This window comes from Phyllobates terribilis, unplaced genomic scaffold, assembly GCF_046119375.1.
Source record: "Phyllobates terribilis strain yellow unplaced genomic scaffold, ASM4611937v1 Scaffold_4__5_contigs__length_816908805, whole genome shotgun sequence".
Taxonomy (NCBI): Eukaryota; Metazoa; Chordata; class Amphibia; order Anura; family Dendrobatidae; genus Phyllobates; species Phyllobates terribilis.
The window spans coordinates 14,212,355-14,230,202 of record NW_027362764.1 but is presented as its reverse complement, the minus strand read 5'-3'; the positions used below and the strand labels follow the sequence as shown (position 1 = coordinate 14,230,202).

The 17,848-nt window shown below is 54.7% G+C and overlaps 2 protein-coding genes across 3 annotated transcripts in view; one reads left to right on the top strand and one right to left on the bottom strand.

Moving 5' to 3' along the window:
- The window catches only part of SNAP47 (synaptosome associated protein 47), a 128,558-nt gene extending 113,149 nt beyond the window's left edge, over positions 1-15,409 (bottom strand). For both annotated transcript variants that reach the window (XM_073677163.1, XM_073677164.1), the window contains exons 1-2: positions 15,318-15,409; positions 140-711 (exon numbers count right to left, since the gene is read on the bottom strand). In XM_073677163.1, the coding sequence (XP_073533264.1) occupies positions 140-690 (551 nt within the window). In that variant the 5' untranslated portion in view covers positions 691-711; positions 15,318-15,409. The remainder of the gene's footprint in view (positions 1-139; positions 712-15,317) is intronic.
- JMJD4 (jumonji domain containing 4) overlaps positions 15,199-17,848 on the top strand; it is a 107,171-nt gene continuing 104,521 nt past the window's right edge. Inside the window, exons 1-3 of the mRNA XM_073677166.1 lie at positions 15,199-16,167; positions 16,436-16,601; positions 16,826-16,951. Coding sequence (XP_073533267.1) covers positions 15,984-16,167; positions 16,436-16,601; positions 16,826-16,951 — 476 coding nt within the window. The 5' untranslated portion in view covers positions 15,199-15,983. The remainder of the gene's footprint in view (positions 16,168-16,435; positions 16,602-16,825; positions 16,952-17,848) is intronic.

The window sequence follows — 17,848 nt, the reverse complement described above, 5'->3', positions numbered from 1 at the left end:
TAGACCCTCTGCTCTGCTCTCCTTCCCTGGTCCTGCTGTCATGAAGCAGGGGGCTCAGGATGAGCAGGGTTATGGTTAGATCCTCTGCTCTCTCCCTGGCATGACTCTCGTGCAGCAGGGGGCTCAGGATGACTCTCACCTGTCGGCGGTGGCCATGTCGCCCTCTATCTTGCTCAGGCCGCTCATGACGTTGCCCAGCTGCTCCCCCTGGTGGTGCAGGACCCGAGTGGTGTCCTCCAGGCGTCTCTGGGAGCCAGACATGATGGCGATGAGCTCAGCCCCCCGGGAGGTGTTGGGGGCGCCCTGCTCCCCTCGCGGTGACAGCAGCCGCTCCCTCCAGAAATGCTCCAGCACGGTGAAGGCGGCGTCCCTGCTGGGCGCCAGCGAGCCGATCCAGTGCTTGTCCCCGCCGCGCACCAGCACCGTGATGGCGCTGAAGATATAACTGGACGACTGCTTCTTCATCTCATCGATGGCGGAGAGCGGGACGTTAACAGCAAAGCGGTCGGCTCCGTCCAGCAGGAGGCGCAGGTGAGTGGCGGTCAGTGACAGCCGCCCCGGACGCCATCGCTTCTCCCCAGGCAGGTAGTAGGAGCAGCTCCAGCTCCGGACAGCGGGATCGTCACTCATCAGGGTCCGGACAGGGGGATCGTCACTCATCAGGGTCCGGACAGGGGGATCGTCACTCATCAGGGTCCGGAGCAGATCAATCTGCAAAATCAACAAAAAGCAAAGCTGCAGTGTAAAGCAGGTAGGAAGGATACAGCAGCAGGAGCCTATTCAGAGAAGCAGGAGGGTTCTACAGATGCCGATACACAATGCAACTAAGCAGGAGCCGATTACAATGGTGCCCTGATGGAGGAAAGCTGCAGCGTAAAGCATGGGGGCACAGCCTGCGCCTGTCGGGGGTCCTGGGCGGCGCGGTGACCAGACCTCCGGCCTCCTCGGCTCAGATCCCGATGACTTAACCTGTGTGCGGGGTTTCGAGACGTGAAGAACCAGGAAAAACGGCCATTTATAAGAAATGAATTTTTGCAGATCTACAGCAAAACCTCGGCGGCTTTGACGGGTGGTTATAGTTCCTCGTCAGCTAGTGCTCTCTGCGTTCAGCCGAATCAGAAGAAGCATTGGCGTCGTCCTCAGCGGTTTATCATCTGCTGATGTCATGTGACCGGGAGCCGCCAAGCGACAGCCAACGACCTGCGCCACCATCATCATCGTACCTCTCACACCTCGGCCTCTGCCGCTCCTCTCACACCCCGGCCTCTGACGCTCCTCTCACACCTCGGCCTCTGACGCTCCTCTCACACCCCGGCCTCTGCCGCTCCTCTCACACCCCGGCCTCTGCCGCTCCTCTCACACCTCGGCCTCTGACGCTCCTCTCACACCTCGGCCTCTGACGCTCCTCTCACACCTCGGCCTCTGACGCTCCTCTCACACCCCGGCCTCTGCCGCTCCTCTCACACCCCGGCCTCTGACGCTCCTCTCACACCTCGGCCTCTGACGCTCCTCTCACACCTCGGCCTCTGCCGCTCCTCTCACACCTCGGCCTCTGACGCTCCTCTCACACCCCGGCCTCTGACGCTCCTCTCACACCCCGGCCTCTGACGCTCCTCTCACACCTCGGCCTCTGACGCTCCTCTCACACCCCGGCCTCTGCCGCTCCTCTCACACCCCGGCCTCTGCCGCTCCTCTCACACCCCGGCCTCTGCCGCTCCTCTCACACCCCGGCCTCTGCCGCTCCTCTCACACCCCGACCTCTGCCGCTCCTCTCACACCCCGGCCTCTGACGCTCCTCTCACACCCCGGCCTCTGACGCTCCTCTCACACCTCGGCCTCTGACGCTCCTCTCACACCTCGGCCTCTGACGCTCCTCTCACACCTCGGCCTCTGACGCTCCTCTCACACCTCGGCCTCTGACGCTCCTCTCACACCTCGGCCTCTGACGCTCCTCTCACACCCCGGCCTCTGACGCTCCTCTCACACCCCGGCCTCTGCCGCTCCTCTCACACCCCGGCCTCTGCCGCTCCTCTCACACCTCGGCCTCTGCCTCTCCTCTCACACCCCGGCCTCTGCCGCTCCTCTCACACCTCGGCCTCTGACGCTCCTCTCACACCTCGGCCTCTGACGCTCCTCTCACACCTCGGCCTCTGACGCTCTTCTCACACCTAGGCCTCTGACGCTCCTCTCACACCTCGGCCTCTGCCGCTCTTCTCACACCTCGGCCTCTGACGCTCCTCTCACACCTAGGCCTCTGACGCTCATTTCACACCTCGGCCTCTGCCGCTCCTCTCACACCTCGGCCTCTGACGCTCCTCTCACACCTCGGCCTCTGACGCTCCTCTCACACCTCGGCCTCTGACGCTCCTCTCACACCTCGGCCTCTGACGCTCCTCTCACACCTCGGCCTCTGACGCTCCTCTCACACCCCGGCCTCTGACGCTCCTCTCACACCTCGGCCTCTGACGCTCCTCTCACACCCCGGCCTCTGACGCTCCTCTCACACCTCGGCCTCTGACGCTCCTCTCACACCTCGGCCTCTGACGCTCCTCTCACACCTCGGCCTCTGACGCTCCTCTCACACCTCGGCCTCTGCCGCTCCTCTCACACCTCGGCCTCTGCCGCTCCTCTCACACCTCGGCCTCTGCCGCTCCTCTCACACCCCGGCCTCTGCCGCTCCTCTCACACCTCGGCCTCTGCCGCTCCTCTCACACCTCGGCCTCTGCCGCTCCTCTCACACCTCGGCCTCTGCCGCTCCTCTCACACCTCGGCCTCTGCCGCTCCTCTCACACCTCGGCCTCTGCCGCTCCTCTCACACCCCGGCCTCTGCCGCTCCTCTCACACCTCGGCCTCTGCCGCTCCTCTCACACCTCGACCTCTGACGCTCCTCTCACACCCCGGCCTCTGACGCTCCTCTCACACCTCGGCCTCTGCCGCTCCACTCACACCTCGGCCTCTGCCGCTCATCTCACACCTCGACCTCTGCCGCTCCTCTCACACCCCGGCCTCTGCCGCTCCTCTCACACCTAGGCCTCTGACGCTCATTTCACACCCCGGCCTCTGACGCTCCTCTCACACCTCGGCCTCTGACGCTCCTCTCACACCTCGGCCTCTGACGCTCCTCTCACACCTCGGCCTCTGACGCTCATCTCACACCTCGGCCTCTGACGCTCCTCTCACACCCCGGCCTCTGACGCTCCTCTCACACCTCGGCCTCTGACGCTCCTCTCACACCTCGGCCTCTGATGCTCCTCTCACACCCCGACCTCTGACGCTCCTCTCACACCTCGGCCTCTGCCGCTCCTCTCACACCTCGGCCTCTGCCGCTCCTCTCACACCCCGGCCTCTGACGCTCCTCTCACACCTCGGCCTCTGACGCTCCTCTCACACCTCGGCCTCTGACGCTCCTCTCACACCCCGGCCTCTGACGCTCCTCTCACACCTCGGCCTCTGACGCTCCTCTCACACCCCGGCCTCTGACGCTCCTCTCACACCTCGGCCTCTGACGCTCCTCTCACACCTCGGCCTCTGACGCTCCTCTCACACCCCGGCCTCTGCCGCTCCTCTCACACCCCGGCCTCTGCCGCTCCTCTCACACCTCGGCCTCTGACGCTCCTCTCACACCTCGGCCTCTGCCGCTCCTGTCACACCTCGGCCTCTGCCGCTCCTGTCACACCTCGGCCTCTGACGCTCCTCTCACACCCCGACCTCTGACGCTCCTCTCACACCCCGGCCTCTGCCGCTCCTCTCACACCTCGGCCTCTGACGCTCCACTCACACCTCGGCCTCTGCCGCTCCACTCACACCTCGGCCTCTGCCGCTCCTCTCACACCTCGGCCTCTGCCGCTCCTCTCACACCTCGGCCTCTGCCGCTCCTATCACACCTCGGCCTCTGCCGCTCCTCTCACACCTCAGCCTCTGCCGCTCCTCTCACACCTCGGCCTCTGCCGCTCCTCTCACACCTCGGCCTCTGCCGCTCCTCTCACACCCCGGCCTCTGCCGCTCCACTCACACCTCGGCCTCTGCCGCTCATCTCACACCTCGACCTCTGCCGCTCCTCTCACACCCCGGCCTCTGCCGCCCCTCTCACACCTCGGCCTCTGCCGCTCTTCTCACACCTCGGCCTCTGCCGCTCATCTCACACCTCGGCCTCTGCCGCTCCTCTCACACCTCGGCCTCTGCCGCTCCACTCACACCTCGACCTCTGCGGCTCCTCACACACCCCGGCCTCTGCCGCTCCTTTCACACCCCGACCTCTGCCGCTCCTCTCACACCTCGGCCTCTGCCGCTCATCTCACACCCCGACCTCTGCCGCTCCTCTCACACCCCGGCCTCTGCCGCTTATCTCACACCCCGGCCTCTGCCGCTCCTCTCACACCTCGGCCTCTGCCGCTCCTCTCACACCTAGGCTTCTGCCGCTCCTCTCACACCCCGACCTCTGCCGCTCCTCTCACACCTCGGCCTCTGCCGCTCCTCTCACACCTCGGCCTCTGCCGCTCCACTCACACCTCGGCCTCTGCCGCTCCTCTCACACCTCGGCCTCTGCCGCTCTTCTCACACCTCGGCCTCTGTCGCTCATCTCACACCCCAGCCTCTGCCGCTCATCTTACACTCCGGCCTCTGTCGCTCCTCTCACACCTCGGCTTCTGCCGCTCCTCTCACACCCCGGTCTCTGCCGCTCCTCTCACACCTCGGCCTCTGCTGCTCCTCTCACACCTCGGCCTCTGCCGCTCCTCTCACACCTCGGCCTCTGCCGCTCCTCTCACACCTCGGCCTCTGCCGCTCCTCTCACACCTCGGCCTCTGCCGCTCCTTTCACACCCCGGCCTCTGCCGCTCCAGCTCCCAACTGTCCTCCCATACTCCGGCTCCCTCATATCCCGGCTCCCACGGCTTCTCTCATTCTCCAGCCCCTGGTACAGGATTCTGCTTCCTCCTGCTCCCTTTTTTCCCCAACCACTGCCGATGCTACTGTAACCCATCTCCCCCTATATCCTGACTTCCCTGCTACTTCGGTATCCCGACTCCACCTTATCCCAGCTACTCCCGCACCCTGGCTTCCTCGTAGCCCAGCTTCTCCCACACCCTGGCTTCCTCGTAGCCTAGCTCCTCCCGCACCCTGGCTCCCTCGTAGCCCAGCTCCTCGTGTACCCCGGCTCCCTCTAATCCCAGCTCCCTCATATACTGGCTACCACAGCAGGTTCCTCCCGCTCCTTTCTTTCCCCTGCTGATGCTACTGTATCCCAACTCCCCCCATATCATGACTCCCCAGCACCTCCCGTGCCATGACTCCTCCCGTATCCCGGCTCCATTGTATCCCAGCTCCTCCGACCCTCACCGACCCTTCTATACCCCGGTCCTCACCGACCCTTCTATACCCCGGTCCTCACCGGTCCTTCTATAGCCCAGCCCTCACCGATCCTTCTATAGCCCGGCCCTCACCGATCCTTCTATACCCCGGCCCTCACCGATCCTTCTATATCCCGGGCCTCACCGATCCTTCTATATCCCGGCCCTCACTGATCCTTCTATATCCCGGCCCCCACCGATCCTTCTATACCCCGGCCCTCACCAATTCTTCTATAACCCGGCCCTCATCGATCCTTTTATACTCCGTCCCTCATCGATCCTTCTATACCCCGGCCCTCACCGATCCTTCCACATCCCGGAAATCACCAATCCTTCCACATCCCAGCCCTCACCAATCCTTCTATATCCGGCCCTCATCGATTCTTCTATATCCCGGCCCTCACCGATCCTTCTATACCCCGGCCCTCACCGCTCCTTCTATATCCTAGCTCCCCCTGTATCCCGGCTCTCTCATATCTTGGCTCCTCCAGTACCCCGACTCCCTCATACCACGCTGCATACCGTACTACAGCTCCCACCGTATCCCTCATATCCTGGATCCTCCCATATCCCCCCGTGTCCCAGCTCCTACCCTAGATCACCTCCTCCCCTACCCCTGTTCTCTCATATCCTGGCTCCTCCCGTATCATGGATTACTTGTATCCCGGCTCCTCCAGAACCTTCAGTTTTCCACCTCCCATGACTCCTCTATTATCTTGACCCTCACTGACCCTTCTATATCCTGGCCCTCACCGATCCTTCTATATCCCGGCCCTCATCGATCCTTCTATACCCCGGACCTCATCAACCCTTCTATACGCCGGCCCTCACCGACCCTCCTATATCCAGGCCCTCACCGACACTTCTATTTCCCGGCCCTCATCGATCCTTCTATACCCCGGCCCTCACCGACCCTTCTATACCCCGGCCCTCACCGACCCTCCTATATGCAGGCCCTCACCGACCCTTCTATATCACGGCCCTCACCGATCCTTCTATATCCAGGCCCTCACCGACCCTTCTATATCAAGGCCCTCACCGATCCTTCTATATCACGGCCCTCACCGACCCTTCTAAAATCCGGCCCTCACCTATCCTTCTATACCCCGGCCCTCACCGATCCATCTATGTACCGGCCCTCATCGATCCCTCTATACCCCGGCCCTCACCGATCCTTCTATATCCCAGCCCTCACCAATCCTTCTATACCCCGGCCTTTACCGATCCGTCTATATTCCGGCCCACACCGGTCCTTCTATAGCCCGGCCCTCACCAATCCTTCTATACCATGGCCTTTACCGATGAGTCTATATTCCAGCCCTCACCGATTCTTCAATAGCCCGGCCCTCACCGATTCTTCTATAGCCCGGCCCTCACCGATCCTTCTATACCCTGGCACTCACCGATCCCTCTATACTGATGCGATGAGACAGAAGTAACGGAGGACCAGTGATGCTTTCCTGCATAATGTTGCTATATGGCCCCGATCAGATCAGCGAAGGGCCACCGACCACGAGGGGCCATCAGGCGGTCCTGAGGCAGCACCGCTGGGATGATTTCACCTCCTCCGGTCATTTTTCTCATGATGACCACGGAGGTTACCTGACATCACATGTGAGCAGTGCCGCGTCAGTGACGCGCTCAGTGTTGTGCTCAGTGATGGACTCAGTGTTGCCCTCAGTGATGCGTTCAGTGTTGCGTTCAGTGTTGCGCTCAGTGACGCGCTCAGTGACGCGCTCATTGTTGCGCTCAGTGATGCATTCAGTGATGCGCTCAGTGATGCTATCAGTGTTGCGCTCAGTGACGCGCTCAGTGCCATGCTCATTGTTGCGCTCAGTGATGTGCTCAGTGCCATGCTCAGTGTTGCGCTCAGTGATGTGTTCAGTGTTGCGCTCAGTGATGCGTTCAGTGTTGCGCTCAGTGATGCTATCAGTGTTGCGCTCAGTGACGCGCTCAGTGCCATGCTCATTGTTGCGCTCAGTGATGTGCTCAGTGCCATGCTCAGTGTTGCGCTCAGTGATGCGTTCAGTGACGCGCTCAGTGCCATGCTCAGTGTTGCGCTCAGTGACACGCTCAGTGCCATGCTCAGTGATGCGCTCAGTGATGCACTGTGTGGCACTCAGTGATGCGCCCAATGACATGCTCAGTAACGCACTCAGTGTTGCGCTCAGTGATGCGCTCGGTGTTGCGCTCAGTGCCGCGCTCAGTGTTGCGCTCAGTGTTGAGTTGTGTTGCGTTCAGTGACGCGCTCTGTGTCATGCTCAGTGTTGCGCTCAGTGATGCTATCAGTGTTGCACCTAATCAATGGTATATATATCTCACTCCTCTGCTACGTGCTGTCTCTTCTGAAATCTACATTGTATCTCCATGTTAATTGCAATGCTCTGCAGCTAATCAATGGTATATATATATCATTCATCTACGTTGTTTAATCCATGATACTTTAAGGTCATCACACTTACTTTAACAGTTAATGATTAGTGTTGAGCGAGTATGTTCTGTTCCGAGTATGCTCGGCCGAGCTCCGAGTATTTATAGCTGCTCGGTGATATGATTGAATCGCTCCCGTGTGCATGATTTGCGACTGTTTGACAGCTTTATTACATGTGAGGAATGTGTAACAAATAGACATTCCTCACATGTATTAAAGCTGTCAAACAGTTGCAAATCATGCACACGGGAGCGATTCAACCATATCACCGAGCAGCTGTAACTACTCGGAGCTCGGCCCGAGCATACTCGGACAGAACATACTCGCTCAACACTATTTATGATCCATGTTGAGTTGCCAGTCTGTTTTTTTTTTTCGGCAGTTTTATGATCTCCTTTGTCTTAAACTAGTTGATTGATTGCTAACGAGTTAAATCTGTGTAGATCTAAGCAGATACTTCCCTATATATTGAGACATAGTCACGGGGCAGCATTTATGCGGGGGCATTTATGCATATAGCATTTATGCATACTTTATCGAAGTACCATAATTTATCAAAGTGTCTCAGCAGTTAGATATGGCAGTTGGACAGGGCAGGAGACAGGTAGGACATGCAAGACAATTAAACAAACTTGCTTCCAGGTCATCTTTTTGGCAAATAGTATTCACCATTTGTATTTGTGCCATTTACATTCTGGCTGCTACAATCATCCACATTCACCGTTCTCCCACAAATTCTGCACACTTGATCCATATTAACCCCTCTCTCCTCTCTTCTCCTATGTACAGCTCTCATGCTCTTTTCACAATGTTATACCATACAGATCCATTCATTCCCACCATACAACACAGGAAACGCTCTCACAAATCACTTAACCATCTGCTCACTCTCTGTATCTTCCTTCTCTTAGTCGCAGGTGATATTTCTCCTAATCCAGGACCCTCCAGTAATAATAACACTAACTCTTTCCCTGTTACATTCAGAAACCCTGCTAATCTCATTAATATTCCCTGCATATCTTCTGTCTCTTTTAATTGTGCCCTTTGGAATAAGCGCTCAGCATGTAATAAACTCTCTTACATCCATGACTTTTTCCTCTCTAATTCCCTCAACCTTCTGGCTCCCACTGAAACCTGGATCCAGCAGTCGGACACCACCGCCGCTGCAGCTCTCTCCTATGGTGGCCTACACTTCTCTCATACTCCGAGACCTGACAACAGATCAGGTGGAGGTGTTGGTCTGCTTCTTTCAACAAAATGTACCTTCCAGGTTATCCCCCCCGTACCCTCCCTTATCTTCCCTTCTTTTAAGGCCCACACAGTCAGACTCTTCCGGCCCTTCTCCCTGCGAGAGGCGGTTGTCTATCGCCCTCCAGGTCCCTCCCGTCAGTTCTTGGATCACTTTTCTGCCTGGCTTCCAAATTTTCTATTCTGTGACATCCTCACGATAATCATGGGAGACTTTAACATCCCAATTGGCGATCCTCTTTCCCCATCTGCCGCTCATCTTTTATCACTAACCTCCTCCTTCGGCCTTTCACAGCTTGCTAATTCTCCTACACATGAAGACGGGAACACATTGGACCTGATCTTCACCCGGCTTTGCTCAGTACATGGCTTTACTAACTCTCCCCTTCCACTCTCTGACCATAATCTTCTTTCATTCTCTGTCAAGAACTGTGACTCTACTCAAGACCCCCCCACTTTCCTCACTTATAGAAATATACGCGCCATTAACACCCAGAAATTTATGAAAAAGTTGCAATCATCATTGGCCCCAATCTCCTCCCTCTCATGTCCCGACTCTGCACTGAAGCATTATAACGAAATATTGCTATGCGCCCTGGATGAAGCCGCACCTCCTACACAAAGAACAATTCGGCATAGACGGCGACAACCCTGGCACACGCCTCAAACACGTCTTCTCCAGCGGTGCTCCAGGTGCGCTGAACGGCTGTGGAGAAAATCTAATCTGCCCGAAGATTTCCTCCATTATAAATTTATGCTGAAAACATATAACTCTGCCCTTCACCTCTCCAAACAAACCTACTTTAACAACCTCATCATCTCACTTTCCAATAATCCTAAACGACTCTTTGACACGTTTCATTCTCTCCTCAATCAAACAACACAGGCCCCGACCACCGACCTCAGTGCTGACGATCTGGCCAATTATTTCAAAGAAAAAATTGACCATATCCGACAGGAAATTTTCTCCCAATCCCCAAACGTTATGCATGCTCTCCCCCGCCACATTGTATCTTGCTCACTTTCTGACTTCGAACCAGTCACGGAAGATGAAGTGATCAGGCTCCTTGCATCGTCTCACCCTACCACCTGCACCAGTGACCCTATTCCCTCACATCTCCTTCAGTCCCTTGCTCCAGCTGTCAGAACTCACCTAACTAAAATTTTCAACCTCTCCCTCTCATCTGGTATCTCTTCTTTTAAACACACCAGCATACATCCATTACTTAAAAAAAACATCCCTTGACCAGAACTGCACGGCCAACTACAGACCTGTTTCCAATCTTCCCTTTATCTCTAAACTCCTGGAACGCCTGGTCCACTCCCGTCTAATCCGCTATCTCTCAGACAACTTTCTTCTTGACCCTTTACAATCCGGTTTCCGCTCTTTATATTCTACTGAAACTGCCCTCACTAAAGTCTCTAATGATCTACTAACAGCTAAATCTAATGGTCACTGCTCCCTGCTGATCTCCTGGATCTCTCTGCAGCATTCGACACTGTGGATCACCAGCTCCTCCTCACTATGCTCCGCACTATTGGCCTCAAGGACACTGTTCTCTCCTGGTTCTCCTCCTATCTCTCTGACCGCTCCTTCTCTGTGTCTTTTGCCGGCTCCTCCTCCTCTCTCCTTCCCCTTACTGTCGGGGTTCCTCAAGGATCAGTCCTAGGCCCTCTTTTCTCCTTATACACCGCTCCTATTGGACAAACAATCAGCAGATTCAGTTTTTAGGACCATCTCTATGCTGATGACACCAATTATACACCTCTGCTCCGGACATCACCCCGGCATTACTACAAAAGACCAGTGATTGTCTTTCTGCTGTGTCTAACATTATGTCCTCCCTCTACCTAAAACTGAATCTGTCAAAAACTGAACTCCTCGTCTTTCCTCCCTCCACTAACCGACCTGTGCCCGATATTGCCATTCCCGTTTGTGGCTCAACCATTACTCCCCAGCAACAAGCCCGCTGTCTTGGGGTCATTTTTGACTCAGATCTTTCCTTCACTCCTCACATCAAATCACTCGCTCGTTCATGTCATCTACACCTCAAAAACATCTCAAGAATCAGGACTTTTCTCACCTTTGAATCGGCAAAAACTCGCTCTTATTCATTCTCGTCTGGGCTACTGCAACTCTCTACTTATCGGTTTCCCTCTTACTAAACTCTCCCCTCTCCAATGCATCCTTAACGCAGCAGCCAGGATCATATTCCTCGCCAACCGCTACACCGATGCCTCCACCCTGTGCCAGTCATTGCATTGGTTACCCATCCAATATACACTGTGTTCCAAATTATTATGCAAAAAGTGTTTAGGAGTGATAAGGTAAGAATTTGTTTGTTTGTCAGTTAAACTCATTGATGGTGATGTGTGTCAGGGCTCTTTATATCACTGTAAGCAATTGCAGACACCTGTGCTAATTAGTTTGGCAGGTGTGTCCAATGAAAGGCAAGACTACTTAAGAAGGCTGTCTCACATTATTAAGCAGCCTACATTTTCTGCCAAAATGGGAAAGAAAAAGGATGTGTCGGCTGCTGAGAAGCAACAAATTGTGGAGTGTTTAGGTCAAGGCATGACTACAATCAACATTGCCAAGACACTTCATCCTGATCATCGCACAATCAAGAAGTATGTAGCTGATTCACAGTACACAAGTGTGCGCGCTGATAAGGGAAAATTGAGGACTCTTTCCTACAGGCAATTACGTCAGGTTAAAAGAGCAGCGGCAAAAAAGCCTTGTCATAGCAGCAGACAAGTTTTTGAAGCTGCTGGTGCCTCCAACGTCCCCCGAACAACAAGATGCAGGGTCCTTCAGAGGTTTGCAGCTGTGCGTACGCCATGCTGTCGACCTCCTCTATCCACTGTACACAAGCAGAAACGGCTCCAATGGGCCAAACATTACATGAAGACTGATTTCAAAACTGTTTTGTTCACTGATGAGTGCCGTGCAGCGCTCGATGGTCCAGATGGATGGAGTGGAGGATGGCTGGTTGATGGACACCCCATGCAAACACGGCTACAGCGCCAACAAGGAGGAGGTGGAGTAATGTTTTGGGCTGGAATCATGGGGAGAGAGATTGTCGGCCCCTTTAGGATCCCTGAAGGGGTAAAGATGAACTCCATAATGTATGTTGAGATTCTCAAACAGCACTTCCTGCCATGGTTCAAGAAGAAGAACCGTGTATTCCGCAGCAAGATCATTTCATGCATGATAATGCCCCGACTCATGCTGCACATAACACATCTGCATCTCTGGCTGCTGTGGGCATAAAAGGGGACAAACTTATGGTGTGACCCCCATGCTCCCCTGACCTCAACCCCATTGAGAACCTCTGGAGCATCATCAAAAGGAGTGTCTATGATGGCGGGAGGCAGTTCACATCTAAGCAACAGCTTTGGGAGGGTATTCTGTCCTCATGCAAAACAATTAAAGCAGAAACCATCCAAAACCTGACAAATTCAATGGACGAGAGAGTTCAGAAGCTTCTTTCCAACAAGGGGTCCTATGTGAAAATGTAACATCACCTAGAATAAAGTTTTGAGTTGAAAACTGTTTGATTTCAGTGTGTAATAACCTGCTAATGCTTATAATTTCACAAATGACCATTTTTTTGTTCTTTATTAAAATGAAAAGGTTGAAAACTCTGCTGTGCATAATAATTTGGAACATGCATTTTGAGGGCAGTTTGAGTTTTTTATTTTTTTAACAATATCCTGTTCTCATAGGCAGTTTGTACAAAAACCTTTCAATTGTCCTCTAATAGTTATTAGACTGGAAAATTACAATGACTGCAATTCATATAGGGAATTTGGGAAAATCTCAGAAAATATTATTTGCATAATAATTTGGAACACAGTGTAGTGTTGCGCTCAGTGCCGCGCTCAGTGTTGCGCTTAGTGATGCGCTCAGTGCTATGCTCATGCTGTGTTGCGCTCAGTGATGCGTTTAGTGTTGCCCTCAGTGATGCTATCAGTGTTGCACTCAAGTGTTGCGCTCAGTGATGCTATCAGTGTTGCGCTCAGTGCCATGCTGTGTTGCACTAAGTGCTGCGCTCAGTGATGCGCTGTGTTGCACTCAGTGTTGCGTTCAGTGATGCGCTGTGTTGCACTCAGTGATGCTATCAGTGCTGTGGTCAGTGATGCGCTCAGTGCCATGCTCAGTGTTGCGCTCAAGGATGCGCTCAGTGTTGCACTCAGTGTTGCTATCAGTGATGCTATCAGTGTTGCACTCAGTGACGCGCTCAGTGCCGCACTCTATGTTGCGCTCAGTGATGCACTCAGTGCCGCTCAGTGATGCGCTCAATGTTGCGCTAAGTGAGGCTCTCAGTGTTGCACTCAGTGACGAGCTCAGTGCCATGCTCAGTGTTGCGCTCAGTGATGCGTTCAGTGTTGCGCTCAGTGATGCGCTCAGTGTTGTACTCAGTGATGCTATCAGTGATGCGCTCAGTGACGCGCTCAGTGCCATGCTCAGTGATGAGCTCAGTGACGCTCAGTGCCACGCTCAGTGATGCGCTCAGTGCCACGCTCAGTGTTGCACTCAGTGATGCGTTCAGTGTTGCACTCAGTGATGCGTTCAGTGTTTTGCTCAGTGCCATGCTCAGTGTTGCACTCAGTGACGCGCTCAGTGTTGCACTAAGTGACGCGCTCAGTGTTGCGCTCAGTGATGCGCTTAGTGTTGCGCTCAGTGCCGCGCTCAGTGTTGCTATCAGTGATGCTATCAGTGCTGCACTAAGTGCCGCGCTCAGTGTTGTGCTCAGTGCCGCGCTCTGTGATGCGCTCAGTGTCATGCTCAAGGTTGCACTCAGTGACGTGCTCAGTGTTGCTATCAGTGATGCTATCAGTGTTGCACTAAGTGACGCGCTCAGTGTTGCGCTCATTGATGATCTCTGTGCCGCGCTCAGTGTTTTGTGCTCAGTGTTGCGTTGTGTTGCGCTCAGTGATGCGCTCAGTGTTGCACTCAGTGATGAGCTCAGTGCCATGCTCAGTGTTGCTATCAGTGACGCGCTCAGTGTTCCGCTCAGTGTTACGTTGTGTTGCGCTCAGTGCCATGCTCAGTGTTGCACTCAGTGACGTGCTCAGTGTTGCACTCAGTGACGTGCTCAGTGTTGCACTCAGTGACGTGCTCAGTGTTGCTATCAGTGCCGCACTAAGTGTTGCTATCAGTGCCGCATTCAGTGCCGCGCTCAGTGTTGCGCTCAGTGTTGCACTCAGTGACGTGCTCAGTGTTGCACTCAGTGACGCGCTCAGTGTTGCACTCAGTGATGATCTCAGTGCTGCGCTCAGTGTTGTGCTCAGTGATGATCTCAGTGCTGCGCTCAGTGCCGCGCTCAGTGTTGCTATCAGTGATGCTATCAGTGTTGCACTAAGTGACGCGCTCAGTGTTGCGCTCAGTGATGATCTCAGTGCTGCGCTCAGTGTTGCACTCAGTGACGTGCTCAGTGTTGCTATCAGTGCCGCACTAAGTGTTGCTATCAGTGCCGCATTCAGTGTTGCGCTCACTGTTGCTTTGTGTTGCGCTCAGTGTTGCACTCAGTGACGTGCTCAGTGTTGCACTCAGTGACGCGCTCAGTGATGATCTCAGTGACGCGCTCAGTGATGATCTCAGTGCTGCGCTCAGTGTTGCGCTCAGTGATGATCTCAGTGCTGCGCTTAGTGCCACGCTCAGTGTTGCTATCAGTGATGCTATCAGTGTTGCACTAAGTGACGCGCTCAGTGTTGCGTTGCTCTCAGTGATGCGCTCACTGTTGCGCTCAGTGTTGCGCTCAGTGATTGGCTTCATGCTCTGCACTGATTCGCTGCCATCACAGTCTCTTCAGAGCCTCAGGATTCTGGTGTGAAGCTTCAATGGACGGATTATAGAAACGTTCTAAATACTGTAAAATATATTATAAAGGGGTCAGAACCTTTTTTTTGCGCTCAGCGGCATTTTCGGCATCAGATTCTCCAAAGCTGAGAAACATTTTCTGATTGGTTCTTTGCATCAGTTATGAGGAGGCGGAGCAGTTATCATCAACCAATTAAATTACTGCTCTTATCCTCCAGCGCAGACGTGATTGGTTACTAGTAGCAACAGCTTGGAGCCATGAGGAGAATAATTACAGCAGTTGCCCTTAGCAACCAATCAGGTCACGCCCCCACCGGAAAGCATCTTCCCCGATGTGATATCACGTGACCAGCGACAATCGGATCCCGCATAGCGGCCGGAGAACCACAACTCCCAGCATTCCCGCCCGCCGCCTCCTCACACACGGACAGTCACACTCCTATCATACACCGCATGTCAGTTACCGGGAGCTGCACGGATGATGATCCTGGTGACACCGCCTCTTACGTCATCAGCCGCACCACGTGACCAGTGTGTGCAGCCGGGAATAGTGACTGAGCAGAAACTGCGGCGACGGCGGAACTGTGAGAAGGACAGCGGCCGGCGGGTGACTAGAGGGGCCCCGAGGGGAGATAGTGGGCGAAGGGGCAATAAAGCAGCCAGGGGCCCCGATAATATAGAAAGGGGCCACTAATATTATAAGAGAGGGGTCCCTGATAATATAACTGAGGGGTCCCCGATAATATAACAGAGGGGGCCCAGATAATATAACCGCAGGGGCCCTGATATTATAACAGAGGGGCCCCCCGATAATATAACAGAGGGGGCCCAGATAATATAACAGAGGGGGCCCAGATAATATAACCGCTGGGCCCCCGATAATATAAAAGAGGGCCCCCAGATAATATAACCGCAGGGCCCCCTGATAATATAAGAAAGGGGCCACGATAATAGAGTAAAGGGGCCTCTGATATTATAAGAGAGGAGCCACCGATAATATAACTGAAGGGCCCCCAATAATACAATAGAGGGGCCCTTTGTGCTAATAGATACGTCTGGTCGTTATGGCGACGTTGCCCCTCCCCCGGTAATAATAAGACGTATAATAGACGGTGACCCCTCCCCCCACCATGAGCCGCGTTGACCGCATAGAAGACCCGGACACATTCAGCTACGATGATTTCTTCCATCAGTACATGGTGGCCAACGCTCCGTGCCTCCTCTCTGCGCAGTTCTCCCGCACGTGGAGCAGTCGCCGCTCCTGGGTCACCGCCGATAACAAACCCAACTGGGATCACCTGCTGCGGGTGTTCGGTACGTCCCGCGGGGCCGAGCCGCCCATAGACCGTGCAGGAGCATCAGGCCGACTGTCATGTACCATGGAGACTGGTCCGGCCGCCATCGCCCTGCGCTGTGCTGGACATCCCGCCGTGCACCATAGTGGAGCCTGGGGGGATTGTCCATGGGGAGCAGATGCTTCGCTGTAGTCACCTGCGCCATTTCTGCCGCCCTCTGATCGTTCCCCGGGGATCGGCTCGATCTGGTGATCACATGGGACAAGTCCTACCTTTCTCTATTTCAGGAGATGCTGTCGTTCCAGTGGCAAATTGTGATGTGAAGGAATACAACGCCAATCCCAAGGAGCCGCAGCCCCTCCGAGAATATATCGCCTACTGGAGGGACTATGCCGAGAGCGGCCACCGCTCTGCCCGGGGCTGCCGCTACCTGAAGGACTGGCACATGAGGAGGTACAAGATGGCGGCACTACAGATAGCATGCATATTCTCCTGTGTCCCCTCTCCTCCCGGGGAGCCCTGCCTGCCCCCTCTCCTCCCCGGGAGCCGTACCTGCCCCCTCTCCTCCCGCTAGTCTGTTTTATACCCCCTCTTGTGGTGTCCTCCTCTCCACAGTAGTAAAGTCAGTCCAGTCCCCCGTGTTCTCAGTGTGTGACCCGCGCTTCTCCTCTCTGCAGGACGTTCCCGGATCAGGACGTGTATGAGACACCAGTTTACTTCTCCTCTGATTGGTTGAATGAATACTGGGACGCCATCGGCGTGGACGATTACCGCTTTGTGTACATGGGCCCCGCCGGCTCCTGGTATGTACAGCAGTGTGTGTGTGTGCGCGCGCACGGCAGCAGTGTGTGCGTGTGCGTGGTAGCAGTGTGTGTGGCAACAGTGTATATGGCAGCAGTGTTTGTGTGTGTATATGGCAGCAGTGTATGGTGTGACAGAGTCACTGATGTGTGGGAGGGGAGATATGTTTCACTATGGCTCCTGGCCTTATTGAACTGAACCTAGAAGCTTCTTCAGCATGTTAGGTGCTGAAGAGGTTAATCAGCTGTCAAGGGTCTGGTTCTTTGTGAGTAGTTGTGAGATGGGTGGGACGCCTACTCACCATATATCCCCACCTCTGGGTGTGACTGAACAAGGTTAAACGCTCAGTCACTATTTTTTTTTCGTCTGGTCTGGAGTTGGAAGCCTCCTGACAGTGAGTGGATGCCAGAGCGCTCCACAGAAGGACTTTGCCATACGGTTTGTGTTACCGAGAGCGGGCGAAACCCGCTCACCTATAAACTGCGATATACTTTATCTCCTTTTGTTTGCCTGTTATCCCGGACAGGACTTGTTTATTTTGTGGAACCCTGACGTGGTTTATGCCGCACAATAAACCCGCAGGAAGTTAACCAGAGTCGTGTTTCCTGTGTCTGCCTCTCTGAGAGCCGAACAAGTCGCTTTACCACAGTTGGTGTGAGAGTGCTGGCAAGATTCCAGGAACATGTGTGTCTGCCACAGAGGACGGTGGATGTCCTGGGTGAAGCCCGTCAGCCAGCCAGACATGTCTGGCAATATGGAGGAGCTTATTAAGCATTTAATCCAGAGCCAGCAGCCGCAACATCAGCCGCACCTGCAACAATTACAGCAACACCGGGAGCTACAGCAGCAGCAGATCCTGCAGCAGCAGCAAGCTCAGCAGGAAACTACCAAGCTATTGC